This window comes from Erythrolamprus reginae, chromosome 10 (assembly GCF_031021105.1).
Source record: "Erythrolamprus reginae isolate rEryReg1 chromosome 10, rEryReg1.hap1, whole genome shotgun sequence".
NCBI lineage: Eukaryota > Metazoa > Chordata > Lepidosauria > Squamata > Dipsadidae > Erythrolamprus > Erythrolamprus reginae.
The window spans coordinates 38117593-38140774 of record NC_091959.1 but is presented as its reverse complement, the minus strand read 5'-3'; the positions used below and the strand labels follow the sequence as shown (position 1 = coordinate 38140774).

Sequence of the window (23182 nt, the reverse complement as noted above, 5' to 3'; positions counted from 1 at the left end):
ATGATAAACTCCCACACAGATCACTCCAACCCTCCCTTTTTATCAAGGTTGCAGCAGCGTCATTAAGTCTTATCAGCTGTGTCCTATAATTTGTTTCTATGCTTGAGCAGGTGCTCTTGCCTTCCCAACATTCTCCATACCCGAGCATTTAGAATAGGGTTACTCATTAATTCTTCCCCTTCTGATTCTGAGGAACCTCTAGCTGGAGAGCTGGCTGAATCCCTTCCCCTCTCTGTCTCTGCTGTCCCTTCCTGCTCCCTATCTCTTCCTGTCTCTGCTTCGGGTTCACTGTCTGACTCGTACTGCAGCCAGACTGGTCTTCTGTAAACAGACGGCTCCCACTACTCTTTATCAAAATCAACAGCCACAGGTGCTGGCCTGAAGCCAACCACAACATTGATGATGTTACTCAGTTGGGTCATGAAATGTTTGCAAGAAAAACCAGCAAGTTCAGTAAGCACTAAGGACCCTATAGTCCTCCTCCTCTTCTTCAGACCCCACTCCTTCCTAACACTGATGGTGTGACCCAGTTGGGCAATGAAACATCTGCAGGAAACTACCAAGCTCAGAGAATACAATCAAGCCACTGCAGAAGTTGGTGATAAATCGACAGCTTGCCACACTATCTACAGAAGACCTGATGTTTGTGGGAACCTTGGAGGGGGGATTTCAGAAGGGAACAAATGCAGCCACAAAGAATTTTTTTGAGTGGTTCAAGGACACCTTATGAACACCCACCGGGGCTGGAAGCGAAGAAAGGGCTGGTCACACTGGCATGACCTGAATGGGCAGTGTGACAAATTTATGGGTGGGGACAAGGATGTGAACTTTCAACTGAGTGGGAAACTCAGATCCGGTTTCCCTGTGTAGGTGCCAGGATAATAATAATAATAATAATAATAATAATAATAATAATAATAATAATAATAATAATAATAATAATAGTGTTGTGGTTAGCTCTGGCCCAGCTCCTGCCCCAAGGACTGAGGATGTGGGGGAGACATCCACATGCTGCAGGCCTGTTTTGCCCCCGGTGGAATCTGCTGATGAAGGCTCCTCTGACCAAGAAGACATGAGTGACAGGGAGGAGGAGAGTGGGGCAGACAGCTCAGAAGGAGATCAATTATCTAGCTCCTCCTTGGATTCAGAACAAGAGTTAATGATACAGCCACGCATGCGGAGAGCGATGCATAGGCAACAACAACTGAGAGATTATTATCAAAGAAAATAAGGCCACTTGTGGTTGGGTGGGGCTGTGGTAATTAGTGAGGCTGCTATAAATAGTAGCCTGTGGGTTTGGCCATTGTGGAGGATTATCTGATCCTTGTGTTTCGTGACTGCTTTACTGACTTTGACCTTTTGTGTGCTGATTTTCCCCCGCTTTGAAACTAAACCAGAGAAAAGTGTGTTTCACTTTGTGAAAGAAGAAGGACTGTGAATTGCCTCACAGCTGCAAGCTAAGTATCACAGAACTGATAAGGGACTTGTACAAATTACCAGTTTGTTTGGAGACAAGTGGTCTTTGCTATACCAAAAGAGGGCTTAGTTCAAGTGAATCTTCATTATAAAGAACATTGTTTTGAATTTTCAAACGTGTTTGTGTGTCTGAAATTTGTACCTGTGAATTTTTGGGAGAAGTCTACCAGAGAGCCCGACAGAACAAATAGTAGTAGTAGTAGTAGTAGTAGTAGTAGTAGTAGTAGTAGTAGTAGTAATAGTAGTAGTAATAGTAATGATAATAATTTATTAGATATGCTGCCACTCTCCGAAGCCTCCGGAAATAAACTAGAACTTTGAGGAATAATTTGACTCATATTCTGATTTAGTTTGAATGTTATCTGGAAGTTTAACAACAGTTCAATCCTGAGCTATTATTCTCTAACAATTTCTTCATCATACAACATAAAGAGACCAACTACAATGGTTCCAATCGCCTTCCTGGTTTGGGTACCTGAATACATTCTGGTTCGGGTGGTTTGCGGTGGAGTTGTCCCAGCAGGAGGCGACCCAATGGTGAAGACCACCGGTGAAGGGCTTCCTGAACAGCCTTCTCTGGCCCCCGAGTGAAGAGTTCCTCCACAACCCACAGAAGGAGCTAGGGAGAAATTTAATGTAATTTAATTTATTTGACTTTATATGCCGCCCAATCCCAAAGGGACTCATGAACATCTCAACTCAAGTTTCATGGGTGCAGGAGAGAAAAGAAATACAGTGGCACCTATACTTAAGAACTTTATTCGTCCCGTGACCAGGTTCTTAACTAGAAAAGTTGGTAAGTAGAAGCAATTTTTCCCATAGGGATCAATGTAAAAACAAATAATGCGTGCAAACCCATTAGGAAAGAAATAAAAGCTCGGAATTTGGGTGGGAGGAGGAGGAGGAAGACAGTCGCTGCTAAAGGAAGAAGGTAAGGTGAGGGGAATCAAAAAAATCCAAAACTTTAAGGCTTTTTTTTTAAAAAGAAGGAATTTGAGGCAGCGAGGAGGAGCACGCGCCTCCCATACAACCGGCGCGAGGCTGCCTCCCATACACTGCGCCAGAGAGAGAAACCCAGGGGGAATGGCAGGAAACTGGCCGGGCCTTCGTCCCACTCTCAAATTTCCTGGGAAATTTTTCCAGGCTCAGGTTCTTAAGTAGAAAATGATTCTTAAGAAGAGGCAAAAATAATCTTGAACACCCAGTTCTTATCTAGAAAAGTTCTTAACTAGAGGCGTTCTAAAGTAGAGGTACCACTGTACTTTAAAAAAAAAAAAGATGAAAACACCCCTAAATTTATCATTTTCCAGTACCTGTTATCTCCATGGGCTTCTCGTTGTTGAGGCTATCATTATTGCCACCTTCCCCAAAAGCAGCTTTAAGTAGCAGATCGGTAAGGCGTCCAGTGCTGAGGGACCTGAAGGAGGAGAAAATTACATTTTAGAGAAGGCCCCGTCTATTTTTCCTAGTAAAATACAGTAGTAACCCTAGATACAAGTATAATTCGTTCCAGAAGGGAGCTTGTATGTCGAGCAACTCGTATCTGGAACAAATAGCTTTAGACTTTGTTTTTCCCCTCTGAGATAACCAAAAGCAAGGATTCTTGCGCCACCTAGTGGACGCTCGGCTCGTATCCCGAATTTGAGCTCGGGTCTGGAACAGAAATTTCTCTCCCCTCGTGGCTCGTATCTTGAAATACTCGCATGTGGAGCAGCTCGTATCTAGAGGTACAACTGTACGTGGGGAAATCCTACTGGGGGGACAAACTCAGTTAGGGTTAGATCTTTATTATCAGGAATTAAAAATCCCTGGGTAATATCCTAATGCAGAAAGTAGGCTTCAGTTAAGAATTCAGAGGCAGTTGAGCATGCAGCAACCTAGCAATTATGTGAAAAGTATTTAACTAGGCAAGAGCTCCCTGCTCTTTCTCTCTGGCTGTTTGCTGTGTTCTATTGCTGTTCGTGATAAATGTGCTCTAAAGAAGCTGTAATATGGTATAAATTGGTTCCTGTGAGTTATTGAACTAACATAGTTGTAGCAAGGTACTAGTAAGATACTAGTTTATTGTATGTATAGTATAGGTAGTATTAGTAGTGATAATATAAAGAAGTAAATAAGTAAAGACTCACTTATACCGCCAGGCATGGGGGAGTTGAGATACCTTTCCCCCAGGCTTTTTTATACTTTGTTTTATGTTTGGTATGAATGTGCTGTTTGGTTTTTAAAATAATGATAGGGTTTTATGCTTTTAATATTAGATTATTTCCACTAGTATATTGTTTTTATTACTGTTGTGAGCCGCCCTGAGTCTTCGGAGAGGGGCGGCATACAAATCTAAATAATAATAATAATAATAATAATAATAACAACAACAACAACAACAACAACAACAACAACAACATTTTTCCACAACTTCCTACTGCTGCTGTGTTTCATTGAAGACTTCAAGTCCTCTACTGGTCTGTGGCTGGCTGGTTGGGTTGGTGGGCTGGCTGGCTGGACTGGTTTGCTGCTTGGGCACAAACTGGATAATTTTCGCAAATGCAGCTCTGATATTTATGAATTTGTGAATAAAAACTTATTTTTTAAAAAAATTATGAATTTGGAGAACATCCTCAGTTTTGGGGTTAGTGTTTCTGGCTGTTGCGTGGACACAGAAGCCGCACATTGGAGAAACTCATCAAAAATGAGTATCTTCTCTACCTCACTCCACCCTGAAGGGCCAAACATATCAACTCCATGCCCCTCTAGCATTGATGATGTTACCTAGTTCGGTAAAGAAACGTCTACAAGAAAACACCGCGCCCAGAAATTTCTAAGGACCCCACATGTGGCTAGGTTAGTCTATCTGCATAAAACTTTGACTTATATTTTCGGTTGTGAAGGTTCCCACCTGCCTTTGGCGTCTTCCATCGGCCTCAAACTGAGACCTCCTTGTTGGTAAGGCAAGTGTCCCGTTTCTTTCAGATCCGGAAGCGTCTTGTTCCTCGTTGGGGTGATGACAACGGCTTGATGGGCCAAGAGAGCGAACAGGTTTTGGGAGCTGGGGGTTTTACTGAACTCAAAGGGGGACCTTGACTATATTTTAGAACAAAAACAAAAAACAAAACACAAAACATTAAAAGGAAGGAGAGACATGACAAAATGGATAGAAATGGAAAACACATCTTTTTTTAGGCTTTTGATCACACTAAACATTTTTGGGACTTGTTTTGGGAGACCCACAAAAGGAGAGGAGGATTTGCTAAGCAGCAAAATAATTGCTCAATTGAGGTGACCCTCTTGGTTTCCCCCCCAAACCCCCCCCCCCCCCCCCGGTTTGGTGGAGTGATTAAGGTGCTGGACGAGAAACCAGGAGACTGTGAGTTCTAGTCCTTCCTTACAACAAGAAAGTTGACTGGGTGACTTTGGGGCAATCACCAGGAGACTGGGAATTCTAGTTCCACTTTAGGCATGAGGGCTGGCTGAACTCCTTGGGTCAATCATCAAAAGACCATGAGTTCTAGTTCTTCTTTAAGACAAGGAAGTTGACTAGGTGACTTTGGGGCAATCACCAGGAGACTGGGAATTCTAGTTCCACTTTAGGCATGATGGTTGGCTAAACTTCCTAGGCCAATCATCAATAGACCGTGAGTTCTAGTCCTTCTTTAAGATAAGGAAGTTGACTGGGTGACTTTGGGGCAATCACCAGGAGACTGGGAATTCTAGTTCCACCTTAGACAGGAAGGTTGACTGGGTGACTTCCAGCCAGTCCCTCTCTCTCATACAGTTGCGGTGGGGGGAAATTTAGATTGACGCAACCTCCAAATTTAGAACTTTGCAATCAAACCCAAAGGGATCCTGAGGAAGGGTAGACTACCTTTGTTGGAGAACCCAAAATGGTGGGCAAGGGAGTTCTCTGCATGAATTCGGAGAGCTTTGGAGAAGACCTGAGGGGCCGACCAGACTGAAGGCTGGATAGCCGTGTGGCCTGAGCAGCTGGGATGGGGCTGAAGTGGGGGACCAGTGGATCTGAGTACTGCTTGGTGACTTTTTGCCGGCAGGATTGGAAATCGGAGAGATTGGGAGCGCTGTGGAGACGATAGCCCAGTCCTCGCCGAGAAGGATCCGATCCTGAAGCCTCTGAAGGGAAGATGAATAAAACAGAAGATAGGAGTGAAGAGCAGAAAAGAAGCAGAAAATATCAAGGCAATCCATCTGGCCAGAGGGGATAATAGACAGACAGACAGATGGACAGACGGATGGATAGACAGACAATGATAGATTGATTGGATGGATGGGTGGGTGGGTAGGTAGGTAGGTAGGTAGATAGATAAATAGATAGACAGACAGACAGACAGACAGACAGACAGACACAGAGAAAATTATAGCTATAGAGATGATAGAAAGATGATTGATAGATCATCTGAGAGAGAGAGATGATGGATGGATGGATGGATGGATGGATGGATAGGTAGATAGGTAGATAGGTAGATAGATAGATAGATAGATAGATAGATAGATAGATAGATAAGATACAGAGAAAATTATAGCTATAGAGATGATAGAAAGATGATAGATAGTTAAATGAGAGAGAGAGAGAGAGGATGGATGGATGGATGGATAGAAAGATAGATAGATGATAGATGAATGGATTGATTGATGGACAGACAGACATACAGATACAGAAAGATAGACAGATGAGGGATGGATAGATACAGAGAGAGAGAGAGAGAGAGAGATGGATGGTTGGAAGGATGGATGGGTAGAAAGATAGATGATAGATGGATGGATGGATGGATGGATGGATGGATACACAGATGGACAGATAGTTACAGAGAGAAAGACAGATGATGGATGGATAGAGAGAGAGAGAGAGAGAGAGAGAGAGAGAGAGAGAGAGAGAGAGAGAACTGATAGTGTGCCGGGAAAATTGAGTGACTGAGAAGTTTCAAAGGATGGTTCGACATCAAACGTACCTGAGATGGGCACCCGAGTTCTCAACTCTGTTCCGAGAGGACACGGGATGATCATCTGGTCTGACTGCTCTGGAATTGTTCCAACTTCAGGAAAAGGAGAACCAGCATGATGAGAAATCACACACTCAAGAGGGTGACAAGAGCTGTGGTGGCACAGGGGTTAGGATGCAATACTGCAGGCTAATTCTGCCAAATGCCCACTGCCAGTAGTTCGATCCTGGCTGGCTCAAGGCTGACTCAGCCGTCCATCCTTCCAAGGTGGGCAAAATGAGGTCCCAGATTGTTGGGTACAATATGCTGATTCTTTTTTTTTTAAATAGATTTTATTAAATTATATACATATTTAAAAGACATACATAAACAGATCATTCTTTATTTATTTGTTGACAATTCCTTTTAACTGAGATATTATTGTTATTTCGATATAAGTATAGATATGTATATATGTACAATTTATAAATATATATGTATATTATCTCGACAATATGCTGATTCTATGCCCCACTCAGAGGGGGCTGTAAAGCACTAAGGACTATTGCTATGTGCTATTTTATTTCCCTAGGTTTAGACCAACATTGCCCCAAACACCGCTCACCTGAATTAGATCATTACAAAGTTTACTCGGGAATTCAGAAGGATACCAAGAACGAACAAGGCCTCAGCAGAGACACCCATGTTTTTCCAGGGTGCCGAGGTGGTGTGGAGGTTAGATCTGGCCCCAGGGCCTTGAGTTTGTCACCCCTGCCCTACACAGTTCAAATTAACTTAGCCATCCTTCTGAGGTCGGTAAAATGAGGACCCAGATTGTTGATTCTGTAAACTGCTTAGAGAGGGCTGGAAAAGCACTATAAAGCGGTATACAGTAGTCCCTCACCTATCGCTGGTGTTACGTTCCAGACCCGGCCGCCATAGGTGAAATCCGCGATGAAGAATTTATCGACTGATAGTACTTATTTAAATATTTATATTGTAATTGTTTGGTAAGTTTTCATTGTTTTAAGTGTTTATAAACCCTTCCCACACAGTATTTATTTTAGATACAGTATTTAAATACAGTATTTATAATTTTAGATATATATATATTTTTAAAAAACCTGCCGATCGAGTTCGGCGGGCTGTTTAAATCTGCCGATCGACTTCCTCAGAAACCCGTGATGAAGTGAAGCCGCAGTAGGTGAAGCGCGGTATAGCGAGGGACTACTGTATAAGTCTAAATGCTATTGCTACTGCTATTTCCCACCTGGCCACAGGTAGCTCCCTTCCCACCCACAAGGAAGGCTAAGTTAATTTGAACTGCGTAGGGCAGGGGTGTCAAACTGAAGGCCCGGGGGCCGGATTTGGGGTAATTTATTTATTTATTTATTTATTCATTCATTCATTCATTCATTCATTCATTCATTCATTCATTCATTCATTCATTCATTCAGTCAGTCAGTCAGTCAGTCAGTCAGTCAGTCAGTCAGTCAGTCAGTCCAATACACAATGAGAGTTTTAGTGGGTATATATATATACACACACATAGTAAAATACATGATGAAGGTTATAGAGGAGATACTCATAGTAAAATATATCTATGAAATAATAGAAAAGAAGATATAGGAATAGAACATATCAATGAAAGAATAGAAGGAGAGATATAGGAATAGAAGAAAGGTATAGGAGATATAGGAGAGCAATAGGACAGGGGACGGAAGGCACTCTAGTGCACTTGTACTCGCCCCTTACTGACCTCTTAGGAATCTGGATAGGTCAACTGTAGATAATCTAAGGGTAAAGTGTTGGGGGTTTGGGGATGACACTACGGAGTCCGGTAATGAGTTCCACGCTTCGACAACTCGGTTACTTAAGTCATATTTTTTACTGTCAAGTTTGGAGCGGTTAATATTAAGTTTAAATCTGTTGTGTGCTCTTGCGTTGTTGTGGTTGAAGCTGAAGTAGTCACCGACAGGCAGGACGTTGCAGCATATGATCTTGTGGGCAATACTTAGATCTTGTTTAAGGCATCTTAGTTCTAGGCTTTCTAGGCCCAGGATTGAAAGTCTTAGATCTGGTCCACAGGGCCTCCCTAGAAATAGCGATGGACCGGCCTGCAGTGCTTCTGCCTGCAAAAACGGGCTCCCAAGCTTCACTGGTAGACGGTTGCAGGAGGCCATGGAAGCTGAAAATCGAACTGGGGAGCTGGGGTGGACATCACTTCGGGGTTGGCTATAGTGGCCCGAATGCTCTATTAGCAAAAATGGAGTTCCCGAGCTCAGCTTTCATGGCCTCCTGCAAAACCTCTGCCAGTGAAAATGGAGCTCGTGAGCCTATTTTTTTACTCTTGCTGTAAGCCGCTCTGAGTCCCATGGGATTGGGCGGCATATATACACCAGGGTGATTTGACACAAAATATGTAACCCTTCCCTGGTGCAGAGCTTAAGGGATTGGATACTGTAGCCTAGAGCAGTGATTTTCAACCTTTTTTGAGCCGCGGCACATTTTTTACATTTATGAAACCCTGGGGCACATTGAGTGGGGCGGGGGGGGGGCTAAAAAAAGTTTGGACAAAACATTTCTCTCTCTTCCTCCCTTTCGCTCTATTTCTCTCTCCCTCTTTCTCTCCCTTCCTTCCGCTTTCTTTCTCTCTCTCCATCCTTCTTTCTTTCTCTTCCTTCCTTCCTCTCTTTTTGCTCTCTTTCTCCCTCCCTACCTCCCTCTATGTCTTTCTCTCTCTCTCCTTCCCTCCCTCTCTTTCTCTCTCTCTCTTGCTTTCTTTCTCTCTCTGTGTTTCGCGGCACACCTGACCATGTCCCACGGTACACTAGTGTGCCACGGCACACTGGTTGAAAAACACTGGCCTAGAGGATAATTCTCTGCCTTACAAGGCAAAGGTTGCAGGTTCAAGTCCCAGTGGGCATGGCTAGCTGATGAGGCCAAAATAAGGCCGAAATAGATCTATCCTAGTCTCCCTTAATTTTCAAATTCAGCAAAAAAACATGTGACACATATAGATAGAATTGCCGGCTATCAATAAAATTAACTGCCTTGGAAATGGCCCTGGGTTGGGCCGAGAAGCAAATAAGGAGCTGTGATGTTCCTTCAATACACCAGGGTGATTCGACACAAAATATGTAACCCTTCCCTGGTGCAGAGCTGAAGGGATAGGATACTGTAGCCTAGAGCAGCATTTCCCAACCGGTGTGCCGCGACACACCGTCAGGTGTGCCGCGGCGAGAGGCGGAGGAGGAGAGTGGGCGGATCGGGCAGGCAATGGGGCAGGGGGGAGAAGCCAGGGGCGCGTTTGGCCGGAGGCACCGTGGGGAGGCAGGGGCAGCCGCGGCTCCCTTTACTCCTACTGCCGCACCTCCCTGCCCCTGCCTCCCCACGGTGCCTCCGGCCAAACGCGCCCCTGGCTTCTCCGCCCTGCCCCATTGCCCGCCCACTCTCCTCCGCCGCCGCCTCCTGCCTTGGGGCGAGCAATCCAGGAGTCCGGGACTGTGTGGCTTTGCGCCATGAAGAAAAAACGGCCGACTTTTCCCTGCTGCCGTTTTCTCTTCATGGCGCAAAGCCACAGTCCTGGACTCCCGGATTGCTCGCCCCAAGGCAGGCGGAGGCAGCGGAGGAGAGTGGGCGGGCAATGGGGCAGGGCGGAGAAGCCAGGGGTGCGTTTGGCCGGAGGCACCGTGGGGAGGCAGGGGCAGGGAGGTGCGGCAGTAGGAGTAAAGGGAGCCGCGGCTGCCCCTGCCTCCCCACGGTGGCAATAGCAGTGGCTGAGGCTTTCACTTGTGGCATCGGGAGTGCTAATAGCGGCGGCGGCGTGAATAGCGGGGGGGGGGGGCTCCTGCAAGTGGAAGCCTCAGCCCTGGAGCCCCCTCGCGCCCATGGCTTCTCGTCGATGCCTCTGCCTGCCCGATCCGCGGGAGTGCTAATAGCGGTGGCGGCGGCGGGAATAGCGGGGGGGGGGCTCCTGCCCGCCGCTGCTATTAGCACTCCAGCGGATCGGGCAGGCAGAGACATCGATGAGAAGCCATGGGCGCGAGGGGGCTCCAGGGCTGAGGCTTCCACTTGTGGCTGTCCCCGCCCGCCCGATCCTTCCTTCTCTCCGGATTTTTTGGGGTGCAGCTTCTTCCACAGCGGTGGCTGCAGCGGCGCTGGCGATCCGGCCGCTAGCCGCTCCAAGCGCTGTGGGAACGCCCACCCCTCTCACAGTCCCGTCCCGGCTGTCAGTAAAGGGGCTGCTTGCTTGGAACATTCAAACTAAGGGAAACCTTCGCTGGCCTCCACAGAGAAGAAATGAAGAGAGAGAACGAGAGAGAGCAACAGAGAGAGAGTGAGAAAGAACAAGAGAGAGAAAGCATGAAAGAGAGAGAAAGAAAATAAGAGAGAACAAGAGAGAGAGAGACTAAGAGAGAGAGAAAGAAAAGAGAGAGAGAGAAAATAAGAGAATGAGAGAGAGCAACAGAGAGAGAAAGAACAAGAAAAAGCACGAGAGAAGAAAAGCAAGAGAGAAAAAGAGAGATAGCAAGAGATACTGAAAGAAAGCAAGAGAGAGAGAGAGAAAAAGAAAGCAAGAGAGACAGGAAGAGGAAAGGAGAGAGAAATGAGAACAAAAGGGGGAGGAGAAATGAGAAAATGATTGAGGCAGAGAATGAGAGGAGAGAGAAACAAGAGAGAGAGAGAGGTGATTCTTGAAGCATATGGTAAAAAGCACCCAAATAATAAGAAAAAAACCCCAGCCCTCACCTGTTTTTGAAAAGAATAAAAGAGAATTAAACCCCAGCCCTCACCTGGTTTTGGAAATGGTTGGAGTGTGTATACATACACACACATAAGGGGGGGGGGGGAGAGACAGGGATGGAAAAATAGGAGAAGTGAAAGGGAGAAGGAATGAGGGAAAAAGGGAGGAAGAGAGAGAAATGAGAAACATGAGAGAGAAAAGGGGGAAAGACAGGAGAAGTACCCATAAATGAGACAGTGGTATAAATTTCAGGAGGGATGATTGATGATTGACTGTATTTACAAGGGGATGTTACATGGGATTATATATATGAGGGGGTTATTTATTTATGTATGTATGTATGTATGTATGTATGTATGTATGTATGTATGTATTTATTTATTTATTTATTTATTTATTTATTAGATTTGTGTCATTTTGGTTGGTGGTGTGCCCCAGGATTTTGTAAATGTAAAAAGTGTGCCGCGGCTCAAAAAAGATTGAAAATCACTGGCCTAGAGGATAATTCTCTGCCTTACAAGGCAAAGGTTGCAGGTTCAAGTCCCAGTGGGTATGGCTAGCTGATGAGGCCAAAACAAGGCCAAAATAGATCTATCCTAGTCTCCCTTAATTTTCAAATTCAGCAAAAAAACATGTGAGATGAATGAATGAACAAATAAACAAACAAACAAATAAATATATGAATGAATGAATGAATGAATGAATGAATTTAGATGCTGTTGCCATAGTCAGTTTATAATTTCTTTCCCAAAGTTGCTGCCATTTGTCTAGTTCTATGTTATAACCAAAATTTCTCATCCAAAATGGAACGTATTAATTTGGAAAAGACAGAACTTGACAAAATACTTACAGGAACGGATGAAAAACAAACTAAGAAACTTACGTAACTATTTACTCTACACGGAACTAGAATTTGAACCGGATAGCCTACCTTGAGGAGAAGGTGTGTAAGGCTTGGCACCACCAAAGGAGAACCTTCTTGGGGATGGCACCGTCCCATGCTCACCAGCAGAAAATGGAGGGGATGGGCTTGCTTTCAGGAAGCCAAGTGGACTCACGCTGCCCGGTCTTTTGACAGGATTAGACCTAATGGAAAGGAGAATTTCTTCATTCCAGGCTGTGCATAGCAGGAAGAGAAAAATCAACGGAGGATCACCCAATCCAACTTGTGTTGTTGACATTCAAGTGTGTGAGTACTATGTACAATGTTAAGGAGTGTGCAGAGTAACCCTGGAGTATTGTATGCTAGCAAAAATGTCAGAAGAGAAGGATTTAGGAGTAGTGATTTCTGACAGTCTCAAAATGGATGAACAGTGCAGTCAGACGGTATGGTAAGCAAGTAGAATGTTTGGCTGCATAGCTAGAAGTATAACAAGCAGGAAGAGAGAGATTGTGATCCCGCTGTATAGAGCGCTGGTGAGACCACATTTGGAATGCTGTTGAAGTTGTCTGAGAGAGACCGTCGGATTCTAAAGCGAATGGTTAGAGCGGATCGCAAGACCACAGCTCCTAAAATCACTGCAGAGCTCAATAGACACGTACAGAACCCAGTTTCCACAAAAACTGTTCGAAGGGAGCTTCACAAATCTGGATTCCAAATCTGGATTTTCAAGGTGTTTCCATTTTTATGTCCACCCCCTGTATGCCGCCAGGCATGGGGGGTCTTTCAGACTCTAGCATTTGAGAATGGTGTGTTTGTGTAAAATTGAATGTTTTTTAGTAATAATGGGTTTTTAAATTAATTTTAATATTGGATTTGTATCAATATTGTATTTTGTTGCTGTTGTGAGCCGCTCCGAGTCCTTGGAGAGGGGCAGCATACAAATCTAATAAATTTTATTATTATTATTATTATTATTATTATTATTATTATTATTATTATTATTATGATGATGATGTACTACTATAAAATTGTAAATAATAGGAATACTTGTAAATAATAGAAAAATATAATTATATATTTTTTTTCCTTTTACTATGATCTGATTAACAAAGGGTTTTCTTCAGGGATTTCTACTAAGAGCAGAGCGATTAGAGCTCCTTTTTTGTTGTTATATGCTCTGTTGTTTTTCTATGTATGTACGTTAATGTGTTGTGTTGTTTTTGAAAAATATAATAAAATAAAAAATAATAATAATAACATGTCTCCATCAGAGTTAAAGAGGGTAGATGTCACCAGTAGACAGATCGTTCTCTCAAGCTTTGCCAAGCTTTACAGTAGGGGCTTTTAGATAAATTAGATAATTGGGGTTTTAGATAAATTGGATTACAGTACTGTATTTTTTAAAAGATAATTTTAGATTAGATTAGATTTAGATTAAATTTATTGGATTTATATGCCGCCCTTCTACGCAGACTCGGGGCAGCTCACAACAATGGTGAAGAACAGTACATAGTAACAAATCTAATATTTAAAAATCTAGATTACAGTTTTAGATTAAAAAGTCCAAAAAAGAAACCCCAATATATAAAAAACAACACACAATCGAATCATACACAGAAACTACATGGGCAAGGGGGAGATGTTTCAATTCCCCCATGCCTGACAGCAGAGGTGGGTTTTAAGAAGTTTACGAAAGGCAAGGAGGGTGGGGGCAATCCTGATCTCTGGGGGGAGCTGGTTCCAGAGGGTCGGAGCCACCACAGAGAAGGCTCTTCCCCTGGGTCCATCAGAGTTAAAGAGGGTAGATGTCACCAGTAGACAGATCGTTCTCTCAAGCTTTGCCAAGCTTTACAGTAGGGGCTTTTAGATAAATTAGATAATTGGGGTTTTAGATAAATTGGATTACAGTGGTCCCTCGATCATCGCGAGGGTTCCGTTCCAGGACCCCTCGCGATGATCGATTTGTCGCGAAGTAGCGGTGCGGAAGTAAAAACACCATCTGCGCATGCGCAGATGGTATTTTTATTTCCACCGCAGCAGCGAGGAGCCGAAGATTGGGTTTCCCCGCCGCCTCGCTGCTGCTGCTTGTCCGCGCGCGTGCCGCCCGCCCCCCCCCCCCGCGCTGTTGCTGGGGCCGCTTCTCAGCTGAGAAGCGGCCCTGGGGTTTCCCCGCGCGCGCGCGCGCGCCGCCCGCCCCCCCCGCGCTGTTGCTGGGGCCGCTTCTCAGCTGAGAAGCGGCCCTGGGGTTTCCCCGCGCGCGCGCGCGCCGCCCGCCCCCCCGCGCTGTTGCTGGGGCCGCTTCTCAGCTGAGAAGCAGCCCTGGGGTTTCCCCCGCGCGCGCGCGCGCCGCCCGCCCCCCCCGCGGTGTTGCTGGGGCCGCTTCTCAGCTGAGAAGCGGCCCTGGGGTTTCCCCGCGCGCGCGCGCGCGCCGCCCGCCCCCCCACGCTGTTGCTGGGGCCGCTTCTCAGCTGAGAAGCAGCCCTGGGGTTTCCCCGCGCGCGCGCGCGCGCCGCCCGCCCCCCCCGCGCTGTTGCTGGGGCCGCTTCTCAGCTGAGAAGCGGCCCTGGGGTTTCCCTGCGCGTGTGCCGCCCACCCGCCCACGCCGTTGCTCGCGCCTTACCGGGGCAAGAGGGGGAAGACCCAGGGAAGCCTCTGCCCGGCGGGGAAACTCCACCATCTACGCATGCGTGGAAGGGCACGCATGCGCAGATGGTGGAGTTTACTTCCGGGTTGAAAACTCGCGATATAGAGTTTAGCGAAGATCGAGATCGCGAAACTCGAGGGACCACTGTACTGTATTTTTTTAAAGATAATTTTAGATTAGATTAGATTTAGATTAAATTTATTGGATTTATATGCCGCCCTTCTACGCAGACTCGGGGCAGCTCACAACAATGGTGAAGAACAGTACATAGTAACAAATCTAATATTTAAAAATCTAGATTACAGTTTTAGATTAAAAAGTCCAAAAAAGAAACCCCAATATATAAAAAACAACACACAATCGAATCATACACAGAAACTACATGGGCAAGGGGGAGATGTTTCAATTCCCCCATGCCTGACAGCAGAGGTGGGTTTTAAGAAGTTTACGAAAGGCAAGGAGGGTGGGGGCAATCCTGATCTCTGGGGGGAGCTGGTTCCAGAGGGTCGGAGCCACCACAGAGAAGGCTCTTCCCCTGGGTCCCGCCAGACGACATTGTTTAGTCGACGGGACCCGGAGAAGGCCAACTCTGTGGGACCTAACAGGTCGCTGGGATTCGTGCGGCAGAAGGCGGTCTCGCAGATATCCTGTTTTTAATTATTAGATTGTTTTTAATTATTAGATTTCTAATATGTTTTGTATTGTTCCTGTTGTGAGCCGCCCTGAGTCTGCGGAGAGGGGCGGCATATACAGTGATCCCCTGGTTATTGCGTCCCCGACCATTGCGAACAGGCTAATTTGCGATTTTTCAACCCGGAAGTCAAAACACCATCTGCGCATGCGTGCCCTTTTTTCTATGGGCACGCATGCGTAGATGGCGCCGGGCAGATCAGCTGCTCGGCGGCTTCCCTGGGTCTTCCCCCTCTTGCTGGTGGGAGGGCGAGCGGCGGGCATCAGCAAGGAGTTTCCCCACCGCCCACACAAACTCCTCGCTGCCGCCCGCCCTTCGCCCGCCCACCCCGTTCATTCTCGCCGCTTCCCAGCTGAGTCCTGAAGCGAATTCGCTTCAGGACTCAGCTGGAAAGCGGCGAGAGCGAGCGCCAGCGAACGGCTTGTCCGCCGCCTGCCTGCCCGCTAGCGAGGAGCCGAAGATTGGGGGCGGCGCGGCTGTTTTAAAACGTCGCTGCCGGCATGGGGGGCTTGCCAGCACCCCCCGGACCCGCAACCCGGGTTTGGGGGGCTGCTAGGAAGCCCCCCATGCCGGCGGCGATGTTTTAAAACAGCCGCGCCGCCCCCAATCTTCGGCTCCTCGCTAGCGCTGCGGAAGTAAAAACACCATCTGCGCATGCGCAGATGGTGTTTTTACTTCTGCAGCGCTACTTCGCGAAAACCCGCTCGTTGCGGGGGGTCCTGGAACGGAACCCTCGCAACGATCGGGGGATCACTGTAAATCCAATAAATCTAATCTAAATCTAATCTAATCTAAAATAACTAATAAAGATATTTTTTTAAAAAGAAATCAATCAATCAATCAAATAAATAAATAAAACCAAACTAGCCAAATTCTCCAGTTTTGAACCAGAGAAGCTTGCCAAAGTCCAACCTGTTTCCATCCTTTGCCAGGCACACAGATCCTTGGCTAACCAAAGCCCAATAACTTTCCCAGATGGGCTTCATTCCATCCATCTTTTTTCCTTCGAGCCAAAGAAGCTGGTAGCGTTCACAGGCGCCTTGCCTTAATGAAAAGGTGACACCTACACAAGATGGATGGACTCCATCACATGGCACATCCCGGCAACATGACTGGTCCCTTAGTCCAGAAACTGCATGCCAAAAGCATGGCTCTAACGTGTTCTGTGTAATTACAGGTAATGACACGTCAGATAAATGGCTGAGATGTCTGACTAAGCAGATGAGTCAGAACAAATAATATAAATAGACATGTGAACACACTTTGCTATGTTGGATTTTCCAGGGAGGGAGAGAGAATATAGAAAGAGAGAGAGAGAGAGAGAGAAATAGATATAGAAAGATGAAAGAGACAGAGATAAACAGACAGGTACAAATAGATATAGATGAGAGAGAGAGAAAGATACAGAGACAAGGGATAAGAGACAGAGAGAAAGAGAGAGATGATGATGAATATATTTCTATCATATATATATATATATACTGTACACATACACATACACACAGTGTTCCCTCGATTTTTGCGGGTTCGAACTTCGCAAAACGTCTATACCACGGTTTTTCAAAAGTATTAATTAAAAAATACTTCACAGGTTTTTTCCCTATACAGTAGTACCTCTAGATACCAGTTTAATTCGTTCCAGAACAGATCTCGTATGTCGATCAACTCGTATCTGGAACAAATGGCTTTAGACTTTGTTTTTCCCTGCGGAGATAACCAGAAGCAAGGATTCTTGCGCCACCTAGTGGAAGCTCGGCTCGTATCCCGAATTTGAGCTCGGGTCTGGAACAGAAATTTCGCTCCCATTGTGGCTCGTAACTTGGAATACTCGCATGTGGAGCAGCTCGTATCTAGAGGTACTACTGTACCATGTTTTTTCCTGCCCGAAGATGTCATATATCATCGCCAAACTTTCGCCCGCCTTTAATAAATATTTTTTTTAATAAACTCTAATAAATAAACATGGTGAGAAATAATCTAAATGGTTGCTAAGGGAATGGGAAATTGTAATTTAGGGGTTTAAAGTGTTAAGGGAAGGCTTGTAATACTGTTCATAGCCAAAAATAGTGTATTTACTTCCGCATCGCTACTTTGCGGAAATTCGACTTTCGTGGGCGTTCTCGGAACGCATCCCCCGCGAAAATAGAGGGAACCCTGTATATCATTTATCTATCATTTATCTATATTTATCAACTATCATCTATCTATCTGTCATTTATCAATCTATCTCCTATCTCTATCTATTTATTTATTTATCTATCTATCCATCTATCAGCTGTCTAGCTGTCTGTCTGTCTATCAGATCTATCTATCTATCTATCTATCTATCTATCTATCTATCTATCTATCTATCTATCTATCTATCTATCTATCTTGTGAGCCGCCCTGAGTCTACGGAGAAGGACGGCATATAAATCTAATAAATAATAATAATAAATAATATCTATCTATCTAATCTACCATATCTATCTATCTATCTATCTATCTATCTATCTATCTATCTATCTATCTATCTATCTATCTATCATATCTATCTATCTACCTACCTACCTACCTACCTACCTACCTATCTATCTTGTGAGCCGCCCTGAGTCTACGGAGAGGGGCGGCATACAAATCTAATAAATAATAATAAATAATATCTATCTATCTATCAAATCTATCTATCTATCATATCTATCTATCTATCTATCTATCATATCTATCATATCTATCAATCTATCTATCTATCTATCTATCTATCTATCTATCTATCTATCTATCTACCTACCTACCTACCTACCTATCTATCTATCTTGTGAGCTGCCCTGAGTCTACGGAGAGGGGCAGCATACAAATCTACTAAATAATAATAAATAATATCTATCTATCTATCTATCTATCTATCTATCTATCTATCTATCTATCTATCTATCTATCTATCTATCTAATGCAAAGTTCCCTAACCCGTTTAAAATGAGGCAAAACTGCATCCAAGCTGCAAAACTAAGAGGGTTTTTTCTTGTGCAATCTGGATTCTCCCACAGAATGCAAAGCTGGGAATTTTGTTGGCTCGCAAACTGCAGAGGTTTCCAATCTGAGCATCGCCCCCCACTCCTCAAATTTGGAGGTTTGTTCCCCAGATGTCCTCCAAAGTTGAACGATCAAGCACAGCTTTTCATGTAATAAAATGCTAAATGATCAAAGCCACATCTGGCAAAAGAATCACATTTCTTTGGTTTAATTGCATCAATTCACTGGGTTTAATTGCATCAATTCACTGGGTTTAATTGCATTAACATTAATTGCATTGGATGTTCAGTGCAAAACCCAAAGTGAAAAGAAGCCATATTTAAGTTCTCATCCTGACACAACCCACAAAGTTGAAATTAGGCTCTGGTTCACAGCTAATCAAAAGTCTGACACTCAAATTAAACTTTCAAAGAGTTCAAGAGCTTGTAAAATAATGTGCCAAAATGGACTTGCTCCATATTTTAAGCGTCTTCTGACAATCCTGTAGTTGAGCAAATCTGGCAGGCCCAAAAGCTAGAATGAAACATGGTGATTCTTCCAAGTGGAAGGTTTTTTTATTGTTTCCCATCTATAGACAGAATCTTGCCAGGTTGAACACTCAACTATCTGGCTCTAAAAAAGGGGTGCCAAACTTACATTATCACAGCAGCATCATGTGACGTATCGGGACTTCCCCGCCCCCGCCCCCCTCCTTCAGGTTCTTTCCCTTACACATAATATCCAGGCTGAGTTGCTTCTTAGTCCTCCTGGGAATACAGATTATATGCTATCACTGTGTTTATTCTGCCTGCCTGCCTACCCTTCTATCCTTGCCTATCCCATCATCCATCCATCCTTCCATTCCTCCAACCCTCTACTCCTCTGTTTGTCTGTCTGTCTGTCTGTCTATCTTATCCATCCATCCTTCCATTCCTCCAACCCTCTACCCCTCTGTCTGTCCGTCCGTCCGTCCGTCCGTCCATCCATCCATCTATCTTATCCATCCATCCTTCCATTCCTCCAACCCTCTACCCCTCTGTCTGTCCGTCCGTCCGTCCGTCCGTCCATCCATCCATCCATCCATCTATCTTATCCATCCATCCTTCCATTCCTCCAACCCTCTACCCCTCTGTTTGTCTGTCTGTCTGTCTGTCTGTTGTCTGTCTGTCTGTCTATCTTATCCATGCATCCATCCATCCATGAGTGGTGCTTGCATAGTGCTTAGAATACAGTGCTGCAGATTAATTTTGCTAACTGCTAGCAATTCAGCAGTTCCATTCCCACTGGCTCAAGGTTGACTCAGCCTTCCATTCTTCCAAAGTCAGTAAAATGATAGTCGAGGGGAAAAGTTCCGACTCTATAAACCGCCTAGATAGGGCTGTAAAGCACTGTGCAGAGGTATATAAGTCTAAATGGTATTGCTATTGCTCTTGACTCTACCTTCTGAAGTCAATAAAATGAAAACCCAGCTTGTTGGGAGCAAGCCGATGAATTTGCAAACTGCTTAGAGAAGGCTGTAAAGCAGTATATAAATCTGAATGCTATTTCTCTCCCTCCCTACCTACATGCCAATCAAGCCCTAAACCTATAATAATAATAATAATAATAATAATAATAATAATAATAATAATAATAATAATAATAATAATGGCACAGATTATCCACTGGAACTTGTGCCGGAACTACCATTTACCACTGGCAAAGAACTGGTGGGATCATAAGCCCAAAAAAGTGGTCGAAAATGAGCAAGCAAAACTACTGTGGGACTTCCGACTTCAGACTGACCGAATTCTGAAGCATAACACACCAGACATTGTGATCGTGGAGAAAAAGAAAGTATGGCTCATCGACATCGCAATCCCAGGGGACAGCAGAATTGAGGAGAAGCAGCTAGAGAAATTAGTGAAGTACGAAGATCTAAAAATTGAGCTGCAACGACTCTGGCATAAGCCCGTGAAAGTGGTCCCAGTAGTACTTGGCACGCTGGGCGCAGTACCAAAGTATCTCAGTGAACATTTGAAAACCATCAGAATTGACAAAATCTCCATCTGTCAATTGCAAAAGGCCGCTTTACTGGGATCGGCAAACATAATTCGCCGCTACATCACGCAGTCCTAGGTGCTTGGGAAGCGCCCGACTGGTGATGAAATACGAAATCCATCATAGTGATCTTGTTTGCTGTGTTGTACTGACATAATAATAATAATAATAATAATAATAATAATAATAATAATAATAATAATAATAATAATAATAATAATTTATTAGATTTGTATGCCGCCCCTCTCTGAAAACTCAGAGAATGATACGTAAGGATCCTTCCAAGCTAAGTTCTTTATTGTTTCAGAACAATAATGGACAGAATCTTGCCAGGTTGAACACTCAACAATTTGGCTCTACAACATATTCTGAGAGCTACTAGAGAAGAGCTGTCTTCACTCTTTCTCTCACATAATAACATCCAGACTGAGTTGTCTCTTATTTTTTTTATATATTTTTATTGATTTTATAATATAAAACACACACACAACATATAACAAGTGCACAGTGATTGTGCCCACTACCAGACAATCATTCGTACCCCGCCACCAATTGTGGGTGTTTCTTGTATAAACCATTTTAACCCAAGAGCAAAATATCTTTTTACATATTATAAAGTGATTCCAATTTGTTTCTTATAGCTTTGGTCTCAGATTCTACTCGCCATGTATCGTCTTACCTTGTCCCATCGTCTGAGTTGTCTCTTAGTCTACTGAATGCAACCTCTCCCTCCCTCCTGGAAACCCACCTTCTCCCCACATTGCATTAGAAACATAGAAACATAGAAACATAGAAGACTGACGGCAGAAAAAGACCTCATGGTCCATCTAGTCTGCCCTTATACTATTTCCTGTATTTTATCTTACAATGGATATATGTTTATCCCAGGCATGTTTAAATTCAGTTACTGTGGATTTACCAACCACGTCTGCTGGAAGTTTGTTCCAAGGATCTACTACTCTTTCAGTAAAATAATATTTTCTCACTGAAGTTTTTGCTAACACAGAACTGCCAATGCAATACTCAAATTGAGGATTCCTTTTCCCCAAGTGCATTATTTTACATTTGGAAACATTAAACTGCAGTTTCCATTGCTTTGACCATTTATCTAGTAAAGCTAAATCATTTACCATATTACAGACCCCTCCAGGAATATCAACCCTATTGCACACTTTAGAGTCATCGGCAAATAGGCAAACCTTCCTACCAAACCTTCCCCTATGTCACTCACAAACATATTAAAAAGAATAGGACCCAGAACAGACCCTTGTGGCACACCGCATTGCAACATAGTTGGCAAATACAGTGTTCCCTCGTTTTCCGCGGGGGATGCGTTCCGAGACCGCCCGCGAAAGTCGAATTTCCGCGAAGTAGAGATGCGGAAGTAAATGCACTATTTGTGGCTATGGACAGTATCACAAGCCTTCCCTTAACACTTTAAACCCCTTAATTACCATTTCCCATTCCCTTAACAACCATTTACTCACCATTATTACTGGTACTCACCATTGAATAAGACACTTAGTGATTCTGATATTTATAAACATAATTATTTATTACCAATTATTATTATTTTTGTTATTTATTTGCAAAAATTATTAGTTTGGCAATGACGTATGACATCATCGGGTGGGAAAAAACCATGGTATAGGGGAAAAACCGCGAAGTATTTTTTAATTAATATTTTTTGAAAAACCGTGGTATAGGCTATTCGCGAAGTTCGAACCCGCGAAAATCGAGGGAACGCTGTACTTACCGTGGCAAAGTATATTGATTGGGGGATTGAAGATTCTGCTCAATCCGGCGGTAATTTTGAATCTGTGTAGGGACTGGAATGGGTATTGATTGTCCGGTTCTAGTGCCAGATGGAAATTGGCTGCATCGCCTGTGATGAGACCAAAGGTAGACAAGTGATGATTAGAGCAAAAGCAAGACTATTGGACATCCTAAGTGTGGGGAAGATGAAGGATAAAGTTCTGCAGAATGTCTCATTGCCTTAAGCTGTGGTTTGCTTTAATCACAGTTTGTTGAAGAAGCCCAGTTTACCCATTAGACGGAGACAAGACGGAGTGGCTGTGGGTCTTGCCTCCCAAGGACAATTCTATCTGTCCGTCCATTACCCTGGGGGGGGGGGACTATTGATCCCCTCAGAGAAGGTGCGCAACTTGGGCGTCCTCCTCGATCCACAGCTGACATTGGAACATCATCTTTCGGCTGTGGCGAGGAGGGCGTTTGCCCAGGTTCGCCTGGTGCACCAGTTGCGGCCCTATTTGGACAGGGAGTCATTGCTCACAGTCATTCATGCCCTCATCACCTCGAGGTTCGATTACTGCAACGCTCTCTACATGGGGCTACCTTTGAAAAGTGTTTGGAAACTCCAGATCGTGCAGAACACGGCCGCGAGAGCCATCGTGGGGCTTCCCAGATTCGCCCACGTATCTACAACACTCCGTGGCCTGCATTGGCTGACGATCAGTTTCTGGTCACAATTCAAAGTGTTGGTCATGACCTTTATAGCCCTACTTGGCATTGGACCAGAGTACCTCCGGAACCACCTGCTACAGCATGAATCCCAGCGGCCAATAAGGTCCCACAGAGTTGGCCTTCTCCAGGTCCCGTCGACTAAACAATGTCATCTGGCAGCCCCCAGGGGAAGAGCCTTCTCTGTGGCGGCCCCGGCCCTCTGGAATCAACTCCTCCCCTGAGATTAGAACTGCTCCCACCCTCCTTGTCTTCCGTAAACTACTTAAGACCCACCTATACCGCCAGGCATGGGGGATTT

General features: G+C 44.5%; 1 protein-coding gene across 2 annotated transcripts in view; it reads right to left on the bottom strand.

Moving 5' to 3' along the window:
• Positions 1-23182, bottom strand: part of ULK1 (unc-51 like autophagy activating kinase 1) — a 111341-nt gene that overhangs the window by 17205 nt on the left and 70954 nt on the right. For both annotated transcript variants that reach the window (XM_070762662.1, XM_070762663.1), the window contains 7 exons: positions 22157-22285; positions 12083-12237; positions 6435-6518; positions 5336-5598; positions 4370-4554; positions 2790-2893; positions 1952-2095 (listed from right to left, as the gene is read on the bottom strand). In XM_070762662.1, coding sequence (XP_070618763.1) covers positions 1952-2095; positions 2790-2893; positions 4370-4554; positions 5336-5598; positions 6435-6518; positions 12083-12237; positions 22157-22285 — 1064 coding nt within the window. The remainder of the gene's footprint in view (positions 1-1951; positions 2096-2789; positions 2894-4369; positions 4555-5335; positions 5599-6434; positions 6519-12082; positions 12238-22156; positions 22286-23182) is intronic.